This window comes from Sus scrofa, chromosome 7 (genome assembly GCF_054392235.1).
Source record: "Sus scrofa isolate SSC_HxYL_T2T_F1_AM1 chromosome 7, Sscrofa_HxYL_maternal_Yorkshire_Landrace_v2.0, whole genome shotgun sequence".
Lineage (NCBI taxonomy): Eukaryota > Metazoa > Chordata > Mammalia > Artiodactyla > Suidae > Sus > Sus scrofa.
The window spans coordinates 2,475,240-2,497,884 of record NC_139389.1 but is presented as its reverse complement, the minus strand read 5'-3'; the positions used below and the strand labels follow the sequence as shown (position 1 = coordinate 2,497,884).

Below are 22,645 nucleotides of genomic sequence, written 5' to 3'. Positions count from 1 at the left end.
TTGGGGCGCGGCGGACCAACCCGACTAGGAACCATGAGGTTGCAGGTTCGATCCCTGGCCCCACTCAGTGGGTTAAGGATCTGGCGTTGCCACGAGCTGTGGTGTAGGTTGCAGAGGCAGCTTGGATCTTGCGTTGCTGTGGCTGTGGCATAGGCCTCGGGTGCGGCCCTAAAAAAAAAAGAAAAAGAAAAAACAAACAAAAACTACTACATATGAAATAGAAACGAGGACCCACTGACTAATACAGGGAGCTGTATTCAATGTCTTGCAATACCTTTATAATGAAAGGAATACATATACGTATACCGGAATCACTGCTGTACCCAGAAACGAACACATCAGTGTAAATCAACTATATTTCGATTTTCAAAAAACTCTATTTTACAGGCATCATCGTAGCGCTAAGCTAAAACAATAAGACGGTTTATTTTCCCAGCAAGGTGGATTTATACAGCAGTTTGGGGAACGCAACTACGGGGAAGCACAGCCAAGTAAGCAGAGGGAACCCTTACGGAGACGAGGGCGTGGGGAGGAGCTGCTGTAAACAAACAGACTATTGGAGGAAACTCGGACCTCCAAGTACAGCGGCTTCTCATTGGCTGAGCTGTTGCCAGGCGAGGAGAAAGTCTTGCCGCCTCCTTCTAGCTGGTAAAGCAGGGTCGCTTCCTGCCATAGAGGGAAGGTACCTCCCTTCCCGTTGGAATCCTTGATGTGGAGCCGTCCGTGCGAAAGAGCTCCCCACTCCGACCTCCAGAGTCTGTCTGTGTTGATTTTCACAAGAGTCCTTTGGGATAGGTCTCAAATAGGTTCTAAATCCGTAACACTCAGATTCCAGGTCCTGCACTAGGTTTGAACGGAGCTGACTGCACTTCTTTTGGGGCCCTCCTCCTGCTCCCTCCTTTAACGCCCCTTTCCGCTCTAGGGTCTCATATCCTTTCATTACCCCCTCATTATGCTCCTGCGGAGGAATATCTCCAGGGCGATGCTAACCCACGTCCGCACAGAGATTCGGCTCCAGCCAACGTCTGGGCTCTCAGCGTGCCGTCCAAGTTTAGGTCGTCGATCTCTGGGATCCAGGAAGTCCAAAGAGGGGTGGTGTCCCTCTTCTGTCTCCTGCAGCTGGGTGTTTCAGGGGCGAAGGAAAGTCGAATCTACAGAGAGAAACACGTGGGCCAGGGGAAGGGCTCCTTCATTGTCATGAACCTGCCCGTGTGACATATTCATGAGGCTGTGAGTCTAGAACCTGGGCACCTGGGAGTGACTTTGGGATGCTCCTCGAATGGCCTCCAATCCAGTCTCTGAGTAAACACGTCCTGCAGGAATTCACCACCGAGCCGGCCTGCATTAAAGAAAGAATACTTTGTGGGACCAGCTCTTGCCCAGATTTCTGACCACCTAAGATTTTTCTGGAAGAGCTGGACTTCTTACTTTGGGGTAAAAGTCTGCCCCTCACCCAGTAACCCCAGTCATGATAACTGGAGCAAAAAGAGAGAGAAAGATAACACCAGGCCTCTTTCATTTAGCCAGTCGTATTTACTGAGGGCCTCTGCCAGGCACTGGATAGGGTAGCAGAGCTGTCACTCTCAGCTGGTGGCAGAGGTGAGAGAAGAAAGCCAATGACCACACAGCAAGAACGTCTGAAGATGGCAGAGGCGAAGCATCCTCAGAGCCCAGGGCTGGAGGAAGGCTAAGGGAGGGCCTGGCGAGGCAGTCACTCCACTGAGAGGGTGCCACTGCCCTGACGGTGACCATGGAGCTGGGAGACACTGGGTAATTCCAGGGTGTTGAGTGCTATTAACAGAGGCTGGGGGAGTTCCCATCGTGGCGCAGTGGTTAACGAATCCGACTAGGAACCATGAGGTTGCGGGTTCGGTCCCTGCCCTTGCTCAGTGGGTTAACGATCCGGCGTTGCCGGGAGCTGTGGGGTAGGTTGCAGACGCGGCTCGGATCCCGCGTTGCTGTGGCTCTGGCGTAGGCCGGTGGCTACAGCTCCGATTCGACCCCTAGCCTGGGAACCTCCACATGCCGCAGGAGCGGCCCAAGAAATAGCAAAAAGACAAAAAAAAAAAAAAAAAAAAAACAGAGGCTGGGACGGAGGGGTGTGGAGCACAGGAAGTTTCCTCCTTGTCCTCAGGGGACAGAGAGCTGGAGAGAGGAAGGCACTCTAGTTAATGGTGAGGGTGATGGCTCCGGGGACCACGTGGAGCCCAGGGGCAGGTGGGCCTCGCAGGGTCAGGCCCTGGAGCAGGTGCTGCACCGCAGGCTGGTCAGCTGCCTGGAGATCTTGCATGGGCCGAAACCAGCACTTGCACTCACTGAACTCACTCTCGGTCACCCGGGATTGGGGTACTTTGCGGGCAAGGAACAGACAGAAAGGAACACGTGCAGATACATGTGGCCTGAAAAGTATTTAACTCCCAGGCCTCTGCCACCACCTTGCAATTATCGCAACAAGGACTCTCTTGCTCCTTAATTACAGCTCTTGGAGTCTACAGGGCTTTCTGAGATAATCACATCACGCGGGTGGAACCAGGGGCTGTTCCTTGGGGCAAACGTGTAATTAAAGCACCAGGAGCAGGGAGCGGAGTTAGACAACTGTGTCCCATCCTGGCTGGGCCTGTGGCCGCTCCCCACCGGGCCCGGCTCTGGGGAACAGGCAGCTCCCCGCAGAGGAAAACCGGGGGCCCATCGCCCCAAGAGGGGGACCAACCGCTTGTGATTTTGATGCCAATGACACTTGAACCCTGTACCAAGAGCCACAAAGCAGGCGAAGTAAATGAAAGCCATTTATCTGAAAATCTGAGAAGACATCAGAGGATGGTCACGCCACGAAAGCTTGCAGAAAAAGAAAAAAGGAAAGAAACCAAGGGTGTCTGCCCCTGGCTTTGGAAGCATCCACGTAAAGTTAGTGGAACTCCTGCGTCTGTGTCATAGAATAACATTTATCACAGACAACACCATAGGCACCGACAAGAAGCCGGTAACAGAAAGGTTGCAGAACAGTCCCCTCGGCTTTTCTGCACACCGTGGCCTCAGAGCTGGCGGCTCCAGAGCTCTGGTCGCTTAGCTAAGCTCTGCTCAGGGCTGAGCCGGATCACGAGCCTGGGACAGAAAGGGCTGAAAACGGAAAGCGGGCACAGTGGGCCTTCCGAGACATTAACCCGTCCCAGTGTTCTCCAGACCTGACCCAGAAATGATGGGCTGGCTCTTGACCTTGAACCCTTCAGCCCTCACCGCACCGAGCCCCTCCCCCAGACCAGTGCCAGTCCCCACGATCGTGTGGTCCCGTCCGTGTCTTCGATTTGTCACCTGGACTGTCGTATCATGCAGTTCGCCCCAGCAGGAATAAAAAGGGTTAAGAATGCTTCGCGGGGGCTCTCTTGCTGGTTTCACGCGCTCTGGACTTCAGATCCCGCACCAGACCGTCGGGGTCCAGGTACGTACACGGAATGACCATAGCCGTTCACAACGTTGCAAACCAACTGTACTTCAATAAAACTTTAAAAAATGAAAAAAATAAAATTCACACAAGTGTGGAAAGCATAAGTAGAGCTGTATTGTTTTTTTAAAAAACTCAAAACTAAGGAGGCTACAAGCGCATTGGTAGAGAAGCACCACACGCACGTTGCTTGTTCGAAGCTTGACCTGTGGTTATAGGGGAGCGACAGTGGGTTCTGAGGTCAATGTCGAATTCCTCCAAAGAAACCAGAGGTGATTAGCCCGCGCCTCCCCCTGGCTGCCCCACGTTAGTCCTAAGCGAGGCTCTGGGACTGGAGGCCGAAGGCCATGTGCAGCCTCTCCAACCTCCCAAGATTAAGAGCTGAATTGTGAAATCAGTGCAGGCTTCTGCTTGTTCTTGTGCGGTGGGACTGCCGCTTTTTCTTCGAGATACACCTGGAAGGCCCCAGAAGGCCCCAAGGGGCACCACGTTGGTAACTGCTGATGATCTGCCTGCTGCTCCTCCAGGTCTGCTTTTCCATCATAGCCTGGGTGGCACCTACCCGAGCCACAGCCCGAAGGAAAGTCCAAATTATCTTAAGTGAAGCAAGTCTGAAGTCACAGCAGAGAATGACCCGCTGGGGAAGGTGGTAAGAAACCAGGCAAGGGGGCCACGTGGGCGAAGGCCAGGACGGTCAAAACTAAAGCCAAACCCTGAGGCCACCGTGGGGGTTTGGAGGCCAGTTCTCATGTCCACCTGCTGTGGGATGTGGGGTGAGTTCGCCCGCTTCACAAGGCCAAACAACAGACACAGAAACCAGTGGGACTGATGGGGGCCAGAGGCACATCCACACACACAGGTTTAGATGGAGAAGCTCTGAGACGGTTGATGGGGGGACGCGGGCAGGGCGGTGGGGACAGCGGCCGCTGGAAAGTGCACCAGGGAGCCGGTTCCAGGGAGAAACTCTGGGGGGAGGTGCCGAATAAGTCCCAGAATGTTCCCACCTGGAGGGGGAGCTGGGAGAGTCACAGCCCCACCCCTGAGGCTTTGGTGGGGCGGCCCCAGGGGAGGGCCAACCCCACACTTTCAGGCCCAGAGATAAACAGCCGTGGGAAGTCACTGCAGGCGCCTTCGATAGGTATCTTTGTAGATGAAGGAGGCAGCCCCACAGATGCGGGGGGAGGATGCACTCGTCCACAAATGACACCGGGAAAATGACGAGCCCGAGGCATGTGCAAGTTCCCAGGCAAGGGGTCGAACCCGCGCCACAGCAGCCCCTGGAGCTGCTGCAGTGACAGCGCCAGATCCTTAACCCACCGAGCCACAGGAGAACTCCTCCTTTACTTCTTTGAGGATATTTTTGTCGAGTGCGCAGAGATGCAAGAGAGACACTTTCCCGTGTGAGATGCCGCAGAGTCACCTCTCAAAGGACACACAGGACAGGAGAGCTGAAGCTCTGCCCCTGTTTTAATCTGGGAGGTCTGTTCTCCCAGTCCTGTGGGATCTCTTTAAAAATCCTCACTATTGATTGCCTGGGATTTTAGGAGTGAAATGATATGTTCAAGATCCCAGTTTAACGCGGAATTCTTATTCTACTTTCTTCTTGAGAGATTCTCACCCACCAATTTTTTTTTTTTTTTTTTTTTGGTCTTTTTAAGGTCGCACCCGCAGCATATGGAAGTTTCCAGGCTAGGGACCGAAGCAGAGCCGCAGCAATGCCAGATCTGAGCCGAGTCTGCGATCTATACCACACTTTACCGTACGAAAGAAGTTGGCACAACTTTGTAAACCAACTATACTTTAATTAAAAAAAACTTAAAAAATTGTGGCAAATGGAAACTACTTATAGAACTAATACAAGCAAACATGCTTGAGGAAAAAAAAAAAGAAAGAAATTGAGTAACGTTGGAGATCCTACAACATACAAAAGGTAACTTCTACCTACTATTAAAAAAATAGAAAATGACACTTTAGACGTATGAAAAACTTCAATATCTTTTAGAGAAAACATTTGCATGTGGAAGTTCCCGAGCCAGGCATCAAATCTGTGCCACAGCCGGGATTGCGCCACTGCAGTGATGCCAGATCCTTAACCTGATGTACCACAAGGGAACTCTGAGAAAAAAAAAATATTTTAAGCCTAAATAAGTGTAAAGCTATTCTATGTTCACAGATTGAAAGAATATTGTAAATATTCTCACCAAATTGAACTACCGATGCAGTGCAACCCAAATCAGACGCCAGCAGTATTGTATTGTTTTGGCTTGGTTTGGTTTGGTGTGGAAAGAGACAAATTGAATCTAAATACATACGGAAATGTAAGGGCCTAGAATTGCCGAGACAGGGAGTTCCTGCTGTGGTTAAGAACCTGACTAGTACCTGTGAGGGTGCGGGTTCAATCCCTGGCCTCGCTCAGTGGGTTAAGGATCCAGCGTGGCCGTGAGCTGTGGTGCAGGTTCTTGAGAGAAGGCCCGGATCTGGAGTTCCCGTCGTGGCTCAGTGGTTAACGAATCCGACTAGGAACCATGAGGTTGCGGGTTCGGTCCCTGCCCTTGCTCAGTGGGTGAACGATCTGGCGTTGCCATGAGCTGTGGTGTAGGTTGCAGAAGCGGCTCGGATCCCGCGTTGCTGTGGCTCTGGCGTAGGCTGGTGGCTACAGCTCCGATTCAACCCCTAGCCTGGGAACCTCCATATGCCGCGGGAGCGGCCCAAGAAATAGCAACAACAACAACAAAAAAAGACAAAAGACAAAAAAAAAAAAAAAAAAAAAAAAAGACAGAAGGCTCGGATCTGGCGTTGCTGTGGCTGTGGTGTAGGACGGCAGCTGCAGCCCCGATTCGACCCCTAGCCTGGGAACTTCCATATGTCACAGGTACAGCCCTGTAAAGCAAAAAAAAAAAAAAAAAATTAACAATAAAAATAAAGCAAGTAAAATGAAAAAGGTACAATGAATTCTCAGGCCAAATGTTTGATCTACCTGAGGTCATAACTGACTTACCCCCGGGAATTCAAGGAACTCCCAAGGGAGTGACTCTAAGGTTACTGGATGATAGAATCGGAGCTCCGAAGCCAGCTGGGGCCTGGCAGAGTGGGGAGTGAGGGCACGTGCGCTGTGTGTAGCCCCCCCAGTGGAAAGGGGATGCAGAGAGCTGGCTTCTAGGATGGCTCTGCTCTGTCCCAGTGTCACTCATCTGTCTGTGTGTCACAGCTTCACCCATAAAACAAACAGCGAGTTTTTTGTTAAAGTTCCCCTCTGCCTGAAAATTCTACGGTTTCTATAAAGAAAATAATTCCATTATTCTTCCGTCTCCTGAAGACCAATTTGTAAATGTGTCAGTTTACATAAATGGGCACATATGTACCGGTTACGTACGATGCAGCTCAGACCCCTTGTTGTGGCTGCGGTGTAGGCGGCAGCTGCAGTTCCAATTTGACTCCTAGCCCAGGAACTTCCAAATGCTGCAGGTGTGGCCAAAGAAAGAAAGAAAGAACGCGAACAGGGGAGGGTGTAGGAAGAGGGACTGGACAGAGCCCAGCGGTCTCTCTGAGCTCACAAGACAGAGCTTGGAGCCTTTCTGGACACCCCCGCTTCCACACACACACACACACAGCACGTTTGAAAATCAGGATCCTGGTGTATTTTCTCCACAATGTTTAATACCTGAAATGATTTTATTTGTCTGCTGATGACTTTTTGCCTCCCTCCTCCAGAAGGTGAGTTCAGTGAGAGCAAGACTGTGTGGTTGGCACCACTCCCTGGTGCCAAGGACGCACGTGGCACATGGCATCACTCAGGAAGCACCTCCCACGCACACTCAGGCGTGACCTTCAGTTGTCAATATCTGCAGCTTATCAGAAAGTGTAGGTACCTTCTTGTGGGAAGCGTTGATTAAAAGGGGGATCGTTGGGAGTTTCTGTCCTGGCTCAGCGGCCACGAACCCGACTCGTATCCATGAGGCTGCCTGGCCTCACTCTGTGGTTAAGGATCCCGTGTGGCTGTGGCTGTATCATAGGCCCGCAGCTGCAGCTCTCATTGGACCCCTCGCCCGGGAACGTCCCCGTGCAGCATGTGTGGCCCTAAGAAAAGACCAAAAAGGTGGGGGGGGGGAATGTAGCTGTCCAGATTCAATGTAATAGTTCGTCACTGGGCTTGGGGTGTGCAATGAGTACTTTGGCGGAGACCACGGAAACTGCTGAACGAGGCAGTGAACAAATGTGGTGCAGGTGCAAAAGCACTACCACGAAGAGAGAGCTTTGTCATGACCTGCACCTGATTTTGCTCACGACCCTACGTCACCTTCCCTAATAAAAGTCACGTGGGCTAGAGCCTAGGGCCCTTGTTCTGCGGAACAGAGTGCTTCCTGGTCCCCCGCTTTCTAGACGTAAGAGCCTTCTGTGCTGTTAGGCCGAGCCTTCCCTCTTCCAGGGTCTCCCGCTGCTGCAGCGCTGGACGTGGCAGTACTTGAATATGAATTCAAAAAGAATCACAGCGACAGCGAAGTTAATCCCAGCTTCTGAAAATTAATAAAGCTGAGCACAAAGTTTAAGAGAGCACTGCTTCGAAACCTGCAATTAAGTAAATTAACCCCAGCTCCATTACAAAGATTCATGGCCTTCGGTGTATCAGTCATTACTTTGAGTTAGGAAGGAATTGATTGCTTTTAAATACCCAGCATTAGCGACAGAAAAGGTGAAACAGCCCATGGGATCATCTCATGGTTTATCTACAATTTCTCTTTAAAAATACCCACTTTGGGGAGTTCCCACCGTGGCACAGTGGGTTAAGAACCTGACTGCTGCAGAGGTGATGGTTTGATCCCTGGCCCAGCACAGTGGGTTAAAGGATCAGGTGTTGCCACATCTGCGGCATAGGTCACAGCTGTAGGTCAACATCTAGCCTGGAAACTTCCATATGCTGTGGGTTTAGCCATAAAAATATATGTGTGTGTGTGTGTGTGTGTGTGTGTATACACACACTCCTCCTACTGAGACCTAATTCCCTTGAATATATTAAACAATAGAAGTCTCTGAAAGACACACAGTTTTGGAGTTCACTGCCTTCTATGGAGTTCCCAAGAAGATCAATAGTGCCCGACAAGAGGCTACTGCTCATCTAAGAGCCTGCTACTTGCCCTGCCGTGTGGGCAGATAAAGTATCTCCTGAAGACAGCGCATCCTTCCCCACTCACGGCGTAACCACGTCTCTCCGCGGTCCTAAGGCCCCCCCACCCCCTCAGCCCACAATGGCAGCTCCAGCTCCAGCTCCAGGTCTCCCCAGGCTGCCTGCACAAATCCCTCCTTACTGTTTGCGGAGCCACGCACCCAGGCACTCTGCATAATAAATGGACATCTATTGTCTCCTGATGGACCTCATGTTCAGGCCACCAGAGTCCTGCGAACCAAGCCTTGTGGGCAACCAGTGAGTGTCATCTCAGCACTTGGATGTGAACGAAGAAGACCACCGGCTGGATCCGTAACAAGCACCTTGCAGCCGTCAGCCACTGCAGCCACCCCCGATGGTGAGCCCCGAGAGGGCTCAAGACGAGGAGCACAGGACACCCGCCGCAGAGAGCGGAGGTGCACACCAAAGGAAAGACTTCAGTGAGCCCAGACTCTTGCATCTTCCCACACACAGAAGGAACTGAATGCCGTACCTTGAGAGAGTGGCTTGCCCTTAACAGTAATCTTTTGATGTTGCAACGAGCTGGTCTCTACTGCAAAACTCCCATAGGTCTTGGCTATTTCCCTGACCTCTGCAGTTACCTGAGATGTTGTGTCCCAGGCCTAAGTACTAAGTTTTGTCCACAGAATAAAACATAACTCTCAACTTTTCAGGAGTGCGTTTTTTACACGCAATGAGGACCAAGGGACACAAAGACAGGAAGACGTCCAGCCAGCTCAGTTGGCCAAGCCAGGTTCTCAAGGGGCTGCAGCGGCTGGGTCACCCTTTCTAATTCAAGTGCACATGTGACCCAAGGACTAATGCTGGTTTGGACCCTCTTTCTAAAGGGAGGGGAAAACGAGCCCTCAAGTCGCCTAAGACCTGCAAGACCAGGAGGTGGTCTCTCCTCTCAGACCAAACCGAGGTTTGTCATTGAAAAGAAATGGAAGTTGGAGTTCCCTGGTGGCTAACAGTGAAGGATTGGGCTTTGCCACTGCCGTGGCGAGGGTTGCTGCTGTGGTGAGGGTTCCATCCCTGGCCTGGGAACTATCTCATGCCACAGGCACATCCCACCTAAGAAAGGAAGGAAATTCTGACATGTGCTACAATGTGGATGAACCTGAAGACATCATGAAAAGTGAAAGTTACATGGAGTGCCCGTCGTGGCTCAGTGGTTAATCCATGTGACAGGTGTGGCTCAGATTCCGCATTGCTGTGGCTGTGGTATAGACCAGCGGCTACAGCTCCCATTCGACCCCTGTCCTGGGAACCTCCATATGCTGCCAGTGTGGCCCTAAGAGACAAAAAGGCCAAAAAAAAAAAAAAAGTGAACGTTGCAAAAGACAAACACTGGGTGATTCTATTCATGAGGTCCCTCGAATAGTCAAAGTCACGGAGAAAGAAAGTAGACTAGTGGCTGCCAGAAGCCAGGAGGGAAAAGAACAGAGGAGTGGGTTAATGGGCACAGAGTTTCATTTTTGCTGGATGGACAGCGTTTTGGCACTTGGATGTACAGTGATGTGACTGTACTCCAAGCTAATGAACGGTACACATAAAATGGTTAAGAAAGTAAATTTTTTTGGGTCTTTTTAGGGCTACACCTGCGGCATATGGAGGTTCCCAGCTTCGGGGTCGAATCGGAGCTGCCTCTTTGGTCCTACACCACAGCCACAGCAATGCAGATCTGAGCCACATCTGCGACCTACATCGCAGCTCACGGAAACGCCAGATCTCTAACCCACTGAGCGAGGCCAGGGACCAAACCCGAGTTCTCCTGGATCCTAGTCGGGTTTGTTAACTGCTGAGCCACGATGGAACTCCTAAATTTTATGTTACATGTATTTTACCACAATTTTGAAACCGATCAGTCATCATTACAATTCATTGATTTCATGTTTCCTTTACTAAAAATCTTCACATATTAATGTCAGGTGGTCTCAGAACCTTCAGCATATTTTCCTGAGAGCTTTCCATCACACCTCTCTAATCTGCAATCCTTTCCCACTTGTATCAAATTCATTTACCTCAACTTAACACAAATTAGATTTACCTGGATTAAAATAATAAAGCGCTTGGAGTGCCTGTTGTGGCGCAGTGGTTAACGAATCTGACTAGGAACCATGAGGTTGCGGGTTCAGTCCCTGGCCTTGCTCAGTGGGTTAAGGATCTGGCGTTGCCACTAGCTGTGGTGTAGGTCGCAGACGTGGCTCGGATCCCACGTTGCTGTGGCTCTGGCGTAGGCTGGCGGCTACAGCTCCAATTCGACCCCTAGCCTGGGAATGTCCACATGTTGCAGGTGTGGCCCTCACAAGAAAAAAAAATTACTGATGTTGTTACAGCAAATACGGGTCCTAAGCCCCTCCCCTGTGGCTTCCTGCACCAGTTCTGCTGGAGTCCCTCTCCCCTTTCTCTGCCTGGGCAGAAAGAGCAGAGCCTGCTGTTCCACAGCCTCTCCTCAACAAACCCATATCCCACGGGCACCCAGAGCTCTGCCTGGGAGCCTCACCCACCCGCCAAGAGAGTCCTCTTCTGCTGCCTGACACATAACGAGTGACCCAAAAATGTCTGCTGAAGAGGGAACGAATTCTTCCATCCATCCATCAATTTTCCACCTTGCTAAAGGCTGCCAGCAACCTAATAGAGCAGATCGTGGCAGATGAATGACAGACCACTCCTTTTATATCAGTCCTGTTAACCAAGGCTTTGTCTCAGCTTCCTGTACTGACAGCAACACTCAGACATGTTCATTCCATTCGGGCACCATGGAGTGTAAGAAAAACACAGGATTACACTCCTGAGGGCTGCCTGCAGTTATACTTGGGCTGAAAATGTTGGGTGGCATCAAATGTGCACGACATTCTTTTCCCCCTGAAATGCCACAGGTGCAGAGAATGGGAAGAGTTATTCAGATGACAGCCATGCTGCACCAAAGCATTACATTGGCTGGACTGGACTTGTGAATTTTCTATCAACGAATCAAACTTCAATTTACTTGAAATGGTTCAGGATCAAAGACACCGTTAAAGGAGGGGATCTAAAAGGAATCAATGGTCTGAATCTAGTCGGCAGAGACCTGATAGCCCAGCTGAGACCCCAAGACACACCTTTGACATGGCTCATCAAGTACAGCGCTTGCCCAGTGCAGGACGGGGCAGTGGGTGCGGGAGCCCAACAGGCAAGCTGGAGCCCCAGAGCAGGTGCATCAGAAACAGAGAGAATCAAAGTGGACAAGGGAAAGCGACCAAAGACATGAGGCAGTGTATATAAAACCAACAATTTTTTTGCCAATCATTTAAACCAGCCATTATAACCTTCTTCCATGAGGTAAATGTGAGGACTTCTGAGATGAAAATAAAGAGAAATTGGCAACAGGGAAAGAAAAACTGTAAGAAAGAGCAAAATGGAAATTCGGAATTGAAAAATAGAATGTCAGGGAGCTCCCACTGCAGTGCAGCAGAAACAAATCTGACTAGTATCCATGAGGAAGTAGGTTCAATTCTTGGCCTTGCTCAATGAGTTGGGGATCTGGTAATGTCATTGGCTATGGTGTAGGTTGCAGATGTGGCTCAGATCCTGCATTGCTGTGGCTGTGGTGTAGGCCAGCAGCTGCAGCTCCAATTCGACCCCTAGCCTGGGAACGTCCATATGCCACTGGTGCAGCCCTAAAAAAGGGTAAAAAAAGGGGGGTGGGGAATGTCCAAAAGAAAAAAGGCATATGAGAGGCTCAATAGCAGAATGGAGATGACAGAGAAAAGTGTCAGTGAACTTGAAGATGGATCCACAGGAATTATCCAATCTGGAGAACGCACAGGAAAAGGACTGAAATACAAGCAGTCCGAGGGACAGGGGAACAACACACCTATTACTGGTGCCCCTGAAGAAGAGGAGAAAGATGTACGACAGTCAAAATATTTGAAGAAATAATGACTAAAAACTCCTCAAATTTTGTAAAAGACATCAATTTATAGATTCAAGAAGCTCAGTGAGCCCAACCAAGATAAACTAAAAAGATAAATAAATAAAGCCATGCTTACACACATCAAAAAAGAAAAAAACTGCTGAAAAGCAAAAATACAGACTTAAAAGCAGTCATAGCAAAATGACACCATACGTGTGAGAACAGTCATTCAGATACTTCCGATGCCAGATAACGCAAAGGATTGCTCATCAGAAATCCTAACTGCAGTGGAGTAAAGTCTTTAAGGTGCTGAAAGAAACACCAATTCAGATGTCTTGGTTTTTTTTGTTTTTTGTTTTTTTTCTTTATAGGGCTGCACCTGCGGCATATGGAGGTTCCCAGGCTAGGGGTCAAATCAGAGCTACAGCTGCCAACCTACGCCACAGCCATAGCCACACAGGATCCAAGCCGCGTCTGCGACCTACACCACAGCTCATAGCAATGCCAGATCCTTAACCCACTGAGCCAGGCCAGGGATCGAACCCACGACCTCATGGCTCCTAGTTGGATTCCTTTCCGTTGTGCCACGATGGGAACTCCCAATTCAGATTTCTGTAGCCAATGAAAATATCCTTCAGGGATGAACGTAAAATAATGGTGAAGTAAAACCAAAGAAGTCATTGCTGGTATGTTTGTTCTAAGCGAAATTGCTGAAGGAATTTAAGACCAGAGGAAAATGTTCCCAGAGGGACACCTGGAACTTCAAGAATGAAGGAAAAAACAACAGAAATGATAGCTATCTGGTTAAGTGAGATAGCTTTCTCTTTTTAAGCTCCCTGAAATACGTATGGAGGTGGAAAGCAATAATTAAACATTCTTGTCTAGGAAGGTGTCAGCGTATGTAAGTGTAACGCATGTGACAACGACAGAATACAGGAGAAGGTAAAGACACCTATGTGGTCGCGAGCCTTCTACATGTTTTTCCTGAAGCTGTAAAGTATTGTCGCTGAGTAGACCGTGGAAACTACGTCGTCAGAATCCCTAGAGCAACGACTGAAACAAAACACAAAGGGATATAGCCCAAAAAGCTAATAGGCTAATTAGCATACTGAAAAAAATACTCAAAAGAAGGCAGGAAGGGGGGAACAGAAGAAGGAAAAGCAGAGAAAACAAACAGAAAAATCACCAAACGGTAGGACGGAGTCAACCAAAACAGTCACCACAAGACATCGCACCACTTCACAAACAAAGACTGTCAGACTGGATTTAAACCAAAAAACAAACAAACAAACAAAAAACCCCAAAAGCAAAAAATAAATATATACTGTCTACAAGAAACCTACTTTAAATATGATGATATACATACATCAAACAGATAAACCACATAAAGCCCAATAAAAAGAAAGCTGTATGGTCTATATTAATACCATAAAAATTAGGCATCCTATCAAAGAAAATTATTTAGCAGAGATTAAAAAGGGACAATACGTAATATTAGAAAAAGTCAGTTCATCAAGAACCATCAATTTGTATGGATCTAACAACAGACCATGAAGCCCAAACTGATAGAACTGAGTGGAGAAATAGGCAAATTCACAATTATACTTGGCAACATCAACGTTCTTCTCTTAGTTTTTTTTTTTTTTTTTTTTTTCGTCTTTTTGTCTTTTTGTATTTTCTAGGGCCATACCCGCAGCATGTGGAGGTTCCTAGGTTCGGGGTCTAATCAGAGCTGTAGCTGCCGGCCTACGCCAGAGCCACAGCAACGTGGGATCTGAGCCTCATCTGCAACCTACACCACAGCTCACGGCAACACCAGATCCTTAACCCGCTGAGCAAGGCCAGGGATCAAACCCAAAACCTCATGGTTCCTAGTTGGATTCGTTAACCACTGAGCCACGGCAGGAGCTCCAACATTCTTCTCTTGGTAATCTACAGAACATGTGGGCACAAAAATAGCAAGTGAGAGATGGAGTTCCCTTGTTGTGCAGCAGGTTAAGGACCAGGTGTTGTCACGGATGTAGCTCCAGTCACTGATGTGGTACAGGTTGGATCCCTGGTCTGAGAACTTCCACAGGCCACAGGCACAGCCAGAAAGAGAAAGAAAAAGTCAGTAAGTGACACTTTGAGAATATCCACTGGACAATGAGGGCCTTTGCATCAACCAAGGACGCCACTCTCCGACCTTCTTAAAGCCCTGAAATCAACGTAAATCATATAACATTGTGCTGAATACCCAGATAATGATTTTTTTCTCGTCGCTGACTTTTTAGCCACTGTGCAGCCATTTTTGTTATTCTTTTCTACGCATTTGGACAGGTTGTAAGTTAAGCTTTGGTGTGAACAAGAAAAAGTGCAATGATGCTGGGGAAAAAAACAGGCATTTCTTGCACAAGAGTATCTACCAGGTCCAGTCATTCTCAGAGGGTGGTGCCTGTGGGAGGGTTCTTTGCCAGCTGAAAAGTAGTCTTCGAGCACGAGGCTGGCTTCATGCTTGCAACAACCCCGAACTGGGCAAACTAGCTTCAGGGGAATGAACAAATCACAGGAGCAGGACAAGTGAGGCAAGGGTGATACCGTGAGTCAAATACTTGCTGATTCTGCTTATCTGGCCTCACTGGCAGCATAAGGAAGTTTCCAGGTCAGGAAATGAATCTGAGCCACAGCTGCGACCTATGCCACAGCTGCAGCGGTGCCAGATCCTTTAACCCACTGCGCCAGGCTGGGGATCAGAGCTGCTGCAGTCAGCTTCTTAACCCACCACGCCACAGTGAGAACCCCTTCCAATGTTTACTTTTGAAAAGCCTTTCTTCTCTAAACTACAGCAGTCGGGAATAGAAAGAACACTCAAAAGCATAGAAGATTCCAGAATACAATCGTTACTATCCTGACATGAACACACAAGGCTGTGTGGGGAAATGATACAAAGCCTAACGAGGAAGAAAAAGCAGGGTTAATTTGGTTTAAAAAAAAAAAAAGCATAACAACAGCATAGGTTGAATTGATCCCAAGCAATGTTCTAGGTGAAACGGTCACCACACAGAACACGGAACATGAAATAACAGTGGTTAAAGGCTAAGAGAAGAACACAAAATGCACTCTCTGCCCCTCCCCAAATGTATAGAGCGAAATAATAACATCGTTTCTTTGGTACCACTAGGTGGTTTTACTGCAAGATCCTGGCAATAGTCAAATTCTCTCTCAATTTTTCAGTGAGATACCACTCACAGAGAAAGAAATATTTTAAAGCATGAAGACACTGATGTTTGGGAGGTTTGGGGAGGAGGGGCGGGGGGGTGTTGGCCACGCCCACAGCATGAGGACACTCCCAGGCCAACTGGGGGATCCAACCAGTGCCACAGCAGTGACAATGCCAGATCCTTAACCCCCCATGCCGCAAGGGAACTCTCCCCCAGCCCTGGTGTTAATTCCTCCTGACGACTTAATAAAAAGGAAGCAATTTACTCCCAACGTACCATCCAACATGGATAAAGGTGGCCTAGTCGGAAGCTTTCAACACACATTCGCAGAGTCTTTCAGGGCAAGCAGTGCATCCGTCGAGGGAAAGTGGGGAACCCTGCCCAGGGCGTGCCCTTGGGCGAGTGATGAGACAGGTGACAATGAGACGCACAACCAGACAGGAGCTTTGAGATGACAGACAGAGAGGACACACCCAGCAGAGGGTCGGAGGACTTCCTGGGAGAGACAGTGCCTGGAGGGGAGAACATGGAAGCAGGGGAACAGCATCCCCAGTCCACCAGCTGCCAGGTTCCCAGGTCCAAGGGCGGGGTCGGTGAGAGACACACCGGGCAGGAGGCAAAGGCCTGAGCCTGAGGACCTCACAGGGCAGGCGAAGCTGTCCGGGTTTGCTCCAAAGGCCACGGGGCCCCACTCTGTCATTTTCAACCCCAGGGGAAGGTTGCGGGAGAATGAGGGTCCTGTTAGGCTCATAATGTAGGCACGTCAGTCAGGAAGCAGGAAGAGGGTGGCCTGCAGATGGGGCTGAGGTCAGCAAAACTGGCAAGTGGCCTAAGTGACAATAATTCAAGCCACAGTAATCCAGACATAGCACCAGAGTTCGGGGCCGGGGTGGGGGGGGTTAATCCGTTTTGGAAAGGATCGCCCGGACTGGGCAGCCATCAGAAGTGACAGGCCTGCTGACGGGAGGGTATGAGTGCTTCTGACTCTGCCTCTCACTGATAACAGAGCATCCGAATTGTCTCCCAACACTGAGCCTGACAGGCTTTTACATGTTGTCATCAGAGCACCTGATGGCTCGAATGTCAGAAGCTGAAATAATACTATGACGGCAGGACAGTCAAATATGGTAAGTTCTACTCTGTGATCCTAAAAGTAAACATTTAGCCCGAACGCTGAGCACAACACTGTGACATCTTGGCCCCAAAGACGAGTTACAGCAGGGGACAGCTCCTCCTGGGGACCTGTGACCACGAGGGGCGTCTGGGATTCTCTGCGCAGGCCTGGATCAACTCCCCTCCCTGGCATGCCCCCTCTCCCCTGCAACTGATACTCTAAGACAGGACCTAGCCGACAGGGCATCCCCCTGCCAAGCCTTCAGAAGCGACAGGGCAACCTGACCCTATAACGGGGTGGAGATTAGCACTTAGACGAAGCCTTGGCTGGCCTTCTGTGATTCTTCATTTTATCCAGAAACGAATGGGAGTATATGATTGCACTAAGAACTGAATAACCAGGAGTTCCCGCCGAGGCGCAGTGGTTAACGAATCCGACTAGGAACCATGAGGTTGTTGGTTCGGTCCCTGCCCTTGCTCAGTGGGTTAACGATCCGGCGTTGCCCTGAGCTGTGGTGCAGGTTGCAGACGTGGCTCGGATCTGGTGTTGCTGTGGCTCTGGCGTAGGCTGGTGGCTACTGCTCCGATTAGACCCCTAGCCTGGGACTCTCCATATGCCGCGGGAGCGGCCCAAGAAATAGCAAAACGACAAAAACAAAAAACAAAAAACAAAAAAAACCCTGAATAACCAGACCCACTGGTTTTACCTTCAGACCTGAGTCAGGGAGTGCTGTCCACCCCCACTATGCCTCTACCGCCGCCCGCTCCGCCCGCCCCGCGCGCCTCTGGCATCCGCGGCCTTAGCAGAACTAGTGCTTCTCTCACACAGATGCGCTCGGGCCGCGGAGAGAACCCGCCGCGCCTCTGGCTCCAGCAGTGCCCAGGCCACGCGCCCGGAGGCTTCCGGTGGCTCCTGACCTTGAGCGTCGGCCCCGCCCCGGGCCCCCAGACGCCCCAACTCCCTTCAGATTGGCCCCGCCTCCGTCCCATATGATGGCCCCGCCCCGACCGCTCCAACCTATCGCGCCCCGGCTCCCCGGCGCTGCGGCCCCGCCCCGGCCCTGCTCCGACCTATGATGTCGCGGCTCCTACCCGCGGTCAGCGGCCGGGTCCCCGGAGTCCCGCCCACGCCGGCCATGGCTAGGGTGGTGGGCCTGCTGGCGCATCGTTGGTTCTCGGGCGCTTTCCGGGGGTAAGTGCTGAGCCCGGGCCCGCGGGTCTTGCAGGGGGCACCCGGTCCGCTATAGCGTCTCGGTGGCCGCTGGGTTTGCAAGTTTCCAGGACGGAGGGATGCCAGGCGTTCTCCTATGCGGCGGGCACCAGGGTCGGGACTGCGCAGCTGGGTCTCCCGGCCCCGCCGCGGGCTCCGAGGGGCTTTGCTGAGTGGGGGATTGGGGAGGACGGGCGAGCTGCCCTGAAGGTTCGCGCGCGCCCTGGGGTCAGGCTGCGGGTGACCTGTCCGCTCCTGGAGAACGTCCTGTTCCAGGGACGGTGGCGTGGCGGGTGCACAGCCAGGCAGCGCGAAATCCCGCACCGAGCTGTGCCCACGTGATGGGAAAACCCTGCCGGTTGCCTTCAGGGGGTCGGAGTCCGGAGTGATTTTTCCCGATTTTACGTAATAAACGGTCGTGTTTTGCCATTTTTTTTAGAAAACAGTCCTTTAAAATGAATAAATTTGCACTCTGTTTTGTGAGAACTTTAACATTTCGGCGTTCACAAACATTTGAAGTTTTCCTTTCATTTTCTGCTTAGGACTGAACGGCTGTTAAATTCACATAGGATGCATAGCTTTCCCCTTTTCGAATTAAAAAAATTCAGTTATTTAACATGAGACTTATAGAAGACCAGTTTTACTGAATGACACTAACTCAGGGTTTGAGGATGATACGTTTAAGTTGGGGTTTATTTGTAACTGTGATTTTAATTATCTTTGGTGCCATCGACTTGGCTATTCCAGGGTCATTGTTGGGAACATCCATTGTTTGTGACTCCTTGCTGGGCATGGAAGCTTTCTCCTCCCCTCTGCTTACTCTGCTACTTACCTGGAAGCACTTGCTGTCTGTGCTTTGCTTCCACCTGGCCCCTTAAACATCTCAGGATGAGGACTGAGGCTGTCTGCCCACCGGCTTCACCATCCAGGGCAGGTGGGGTTCCCTACCTCCAAGACAAAGAGGCATTCTCTGTCTGGAAAGCCAGCACGTGTCCATCTGCCCTTCTGAACACTGGCGTCTTCATTCGCCCCGCCTGTTGCTTGTGTACACACATTTTTTGCTGAGCAGACAGGAAGGAATTGACCGGACACTAGTTTATACTTTGTTAATTAGTGAGTATGTGACCAAGCAAAAGGGCCCATGAGCCCAGAAGGGCAGAAAGCCAAACTCTGAGTTGGCAGCGCACTGAGGATTTATTGCAGGGCGCTAAGCATGGGAGGGGGGTCTCAAGCCTCAGGGCCACTCCAGGTCTTTGAATTACAGTTTTGTTGTTTTTTTTTTAAAGAGGAAGAACAAAGAAACTGTGGTTAATCACCCTCTTGTGACATTTAATTGTTTGGAGTCAGGATGTCTCTCTGGCCGCGGGGTCCGTGGCTCCAAGGTCTGTTTGTTTCTCCTGCTCTGGAAAAACCACCTGAGTTTGGAGTTAACAGTGATGTCTCTGATAGCGATTTTAGTACAAAAAACCGTGTTTTCAGCAGCGGCAGTTTCAGTCATCGGACTCTGGTTGATTCTTGTTCACTTAGCACAGGACTGAGGTCAGAGAGGAATGAGGCTGTGGACGGCGAGAGAATCAAGAACTCAAGGCCAGATACAGCCTCTGCCGTTGACAGTGAGTCCCCCTGAAACCGAGTTCCCTTACGCAGCATGTATCTGGCCCCTGGGACGCGGGGGACAGAATTCTTTCGGTTAACTTACCCCCGTGGTCTCCATAGCCTTGTTTGTTTGGGGGGTGAGGATGGGGCAGGCTCATTACACTCAGAGCCTGTCTTCGCCAATATTTTATCTAACACAGCTTCGCTGCAGTAATTATAATTTCCTAAGCAACAGCTTACAGGACAATGTTTCGTAATAAGCCAGTAAAGAAATAACATACCCCAGGCAAAGGATTAAGTGCATTATTTTCTCAAGGAAGGGGAAAATGACAGAAATAAAGTCCACATTCAGCTGAGGTGTGCCTTTTCTCCGAGTTGTGGCTTCCAGAGGGAGATGGCTCTGCCATCCAAGCACTGATGTCCAGCTGCCAGCCTCCAAATAAAAATCCCTTGATGTTGGCACAGTTTATCGCTGTGGATGGGCAAGTGGATTCCTTGGTGGCTCCTGCATGGCTTCACCACTGCTGATGAGAGTTGTCCCCTTCGTGGAGTTCCCTGGTGGCTCAGTGGGTTAAGGATCCAGCATTGTCACTGCTGTGGCACGGATTCGATCCCTGGCCCAGGGAACTTCCAAAAGGGTGGGCACGGCAACAAAATAAAAGTCCCCTCCCCATAGTTGCTTCTTCATCGGTTCCTATTGCTGCACCCCCCCCCCCCCCGGCAGGGCCCCTGGGGCACTGAGCTCTGAATGCTTACCAACCAGAAATCTGGACCCAGCTCGCTTCATTCTCATATCAGAGCAACGTTACTTCTAAAAATAACTTGTGTGCTCTTTGCCGTAATCAAGTGGATTGAAACGACTTCACTGAAGTGGTGGCAGGTGGCTCTGCAGTCACACGAAGTCTTGCCTGCCTCCCTTGCATTTACGTGCTGTTTGCAGCAAAGTTACAGAGCTCCTTGGCTTCTGGCCGCTTCTCTCTCTATTTAATCTGAATTTTGCTCCATTACTCCGGTTAGCTTCTGTATTGGTTTCCCGGCAATGACACCACTGCCGTGGGCACCCAGGGGGTCGGGGCAAGTTTTGGGGAAGCTCTTTGCGGAGAAATATAGCACCTTGGTGGGCAAGGGCTGGGAAAGGTTAGAAACCCGTCCTCCTGTTTGCAGCCCTCTGCAGGTCATTCGTTGCCCAGCACCTCAGCTGCACGTGAGTGGGCCTGCGATGGCAGCCAGCCAGGAGGACTTTGCAAAGGCAATGAATCAAGTGAAACTCTTGAAGGAGGATCCAGGAAATGAGGTGAAGCTGAAACTCTACGCGCTGTATAAGCAGGTAAATGGCATCTCTAGCCGAGGGGTCCTCAGGTAGACAGGCTGAATGTTGCTCAAAAATGCACTCAATGTTTTTAGGGTTTGTGTCTTTCCTCTCAAGAGTGTGTGCGTGAGAATTTATTATAGCAGTGTTTGAAATACAATAAAGGCCAAAAGTAACCCCCCAGGATCCCGCTAGAGTAAGAGACTTCAAAGATAGAACCCCCAATGTGTAGACTTCGTTTGGCTCCTAATGAACGTCCATCAGCTGAAAAGGCTGTCTGGAGACAGTTGCGGAAATTTGAATATGGACGGAGTATCAGATGATGCCTAGGGATTATTCTTAATGGCGTCGTGTTTCTATAAGAAAATATTGATTTTTATTTTTAGGAATGCATCCTGGGTACATAGGGGTAAGATAGTGTAGTGTTGGGAGTCAGTAAAATAGTGAAATACCGTGGGGCTCCCTGGTAGCCTAGTAAGGATCCCTTGCTGTCACTGCCGTGGCGCAGTTTGGAGCCCCGGCCTGGGAACTTCTGCATGCCGCAGGCATGGCCAAAAAATTAAAAAATAAATGTAAAAATTAAGAAAAAAATTGTAAATAATGAAGCAAAAAAGGAAAGAAAAGAATGGATGGCAAAAAAAATGATAGTTATTGAATTTGGGTGATGAATATTGGGAATTCAGTATAATATTCTATTTCTGCCTATGTTGGGAAATTTTTATAACAAAATTCTAAAACTTACGTTTTTAAGTTGTAAGTATGTCTGGGAGTTCCCGTCGTGGCTCAGCGGAAACGAATCTGACGAGTATCCATGAGGACGCAGGTTCGATCCCAGACCTCACTCAATGGGATAAGGATCCGGCATTGTCATGAGCTGTGGTGTAGGTCGCAGTCGCGGCTTGAATCTGGCATTGCTGTGGCTGTGGTGTAAGCTGGCAGCTGCAGCTCCGATTCGACCTTTAGCCTGAAAACCTCCATGTGCCACAGGTGTGACCCTAAAAAGAGAAAAAATAAATAAATACCTAAGTGTTTTTTTAAAAAGTCAGAATGTCTGAAGCCTGTCCTGGGAAGTCAGCCCCTCCGGGCTCCTGTGGTTTTTTTTTTTTTCTTCTGTTTTTCCCTTCCTGTGGCTGGTGTGAGCCTCTACTTTCACATGGGTGTGTATAATAAAGAATTTAACTTTGCCCAAAAAGAGGTATGACGTTTGCCCTTGGCTTCTGGGAGGTAATTTCTAAGCCCTTGAAATGCCACGCGTGATAAAAATGTTTTTGTTTTGTTTTGTTTTTTGTCTCTTTGTCTTTTTAGGGTCACGCCCGTGGCATATGGAGAATCCCAGGCTAGGGGTCGAGCTGAGCCACAATGGGAAATCCCAGAATTTTTTTAAAGTACTTTTCCCAAACCCTTATCCTGCACTATTTTCATACACAGCAGTTATAACTTATTTTGGGGAGTGATAATTCAGTAGCATGTTTTTGTCTCTTCAATCTGTTGTTTGTGCTTTTTTTTTTTTTTTTTGGCTACTCTCAATGAAGTTCCTGGGCTCAGGATTGAACCTGAGCCACAGCAGTAACAATGCTGGATCCTTAACCCACTAGGCCACCAGGGAACTCCCTGTTTGTGCATTTTTAACAACGGCGCCATAGGGAGGCCAAGGGAGAGGGATGTTCAAATCAATGAGTGTACCTTGTGAAACTCTTTCGGAAGGGCAGGCGCATCGTG

General features: G+C 49.7%; 1 protein-coding gene and 1 long non-coding RNA gene across 3 annotated transcripts in view; one reads left to right on the top strand and one right to left on the bottom strand.

The window, feature by feature from the left end:
• Window positions 1–306: 306 nt before the first annotated feature.
• LOC110261764 (uncharacterized) lies at window positions 307–18,034 on the bottom strand. The gene is made up of 2 exons (XR_002346265.2): window positions 17,904–18,034; window positions 307–1,339 (listed from the first exon to the last, which is right to left on the bottom strand). It is a non-coding gene; the product is annotated as an uncharacterized LOC110261764 (long non-coding RNA).
• Window positions 17,927–22,645, top strand: part of ECI2 (enoyl-CoA delta isomerase 2) — a 20,502-nt gene continuing 15,783 nt past the window's right edge. Inside the window, exons 1-2 of one of the 2 annotated variants that reach the window (XM_021097870.2) lie at window positions 17,927–19,634; window positions 20,782–20,944. In XM_021097870.2, the coding sequence (XP_020953529.2) occupies window positions 20,837–20,944 (108 nt within the window). In that variant the 5' untranslated portion in view covers window positions 17,927–19,634; window positions 20,782–20,836. 2 annotated transcript variants of the gene reach the window in all.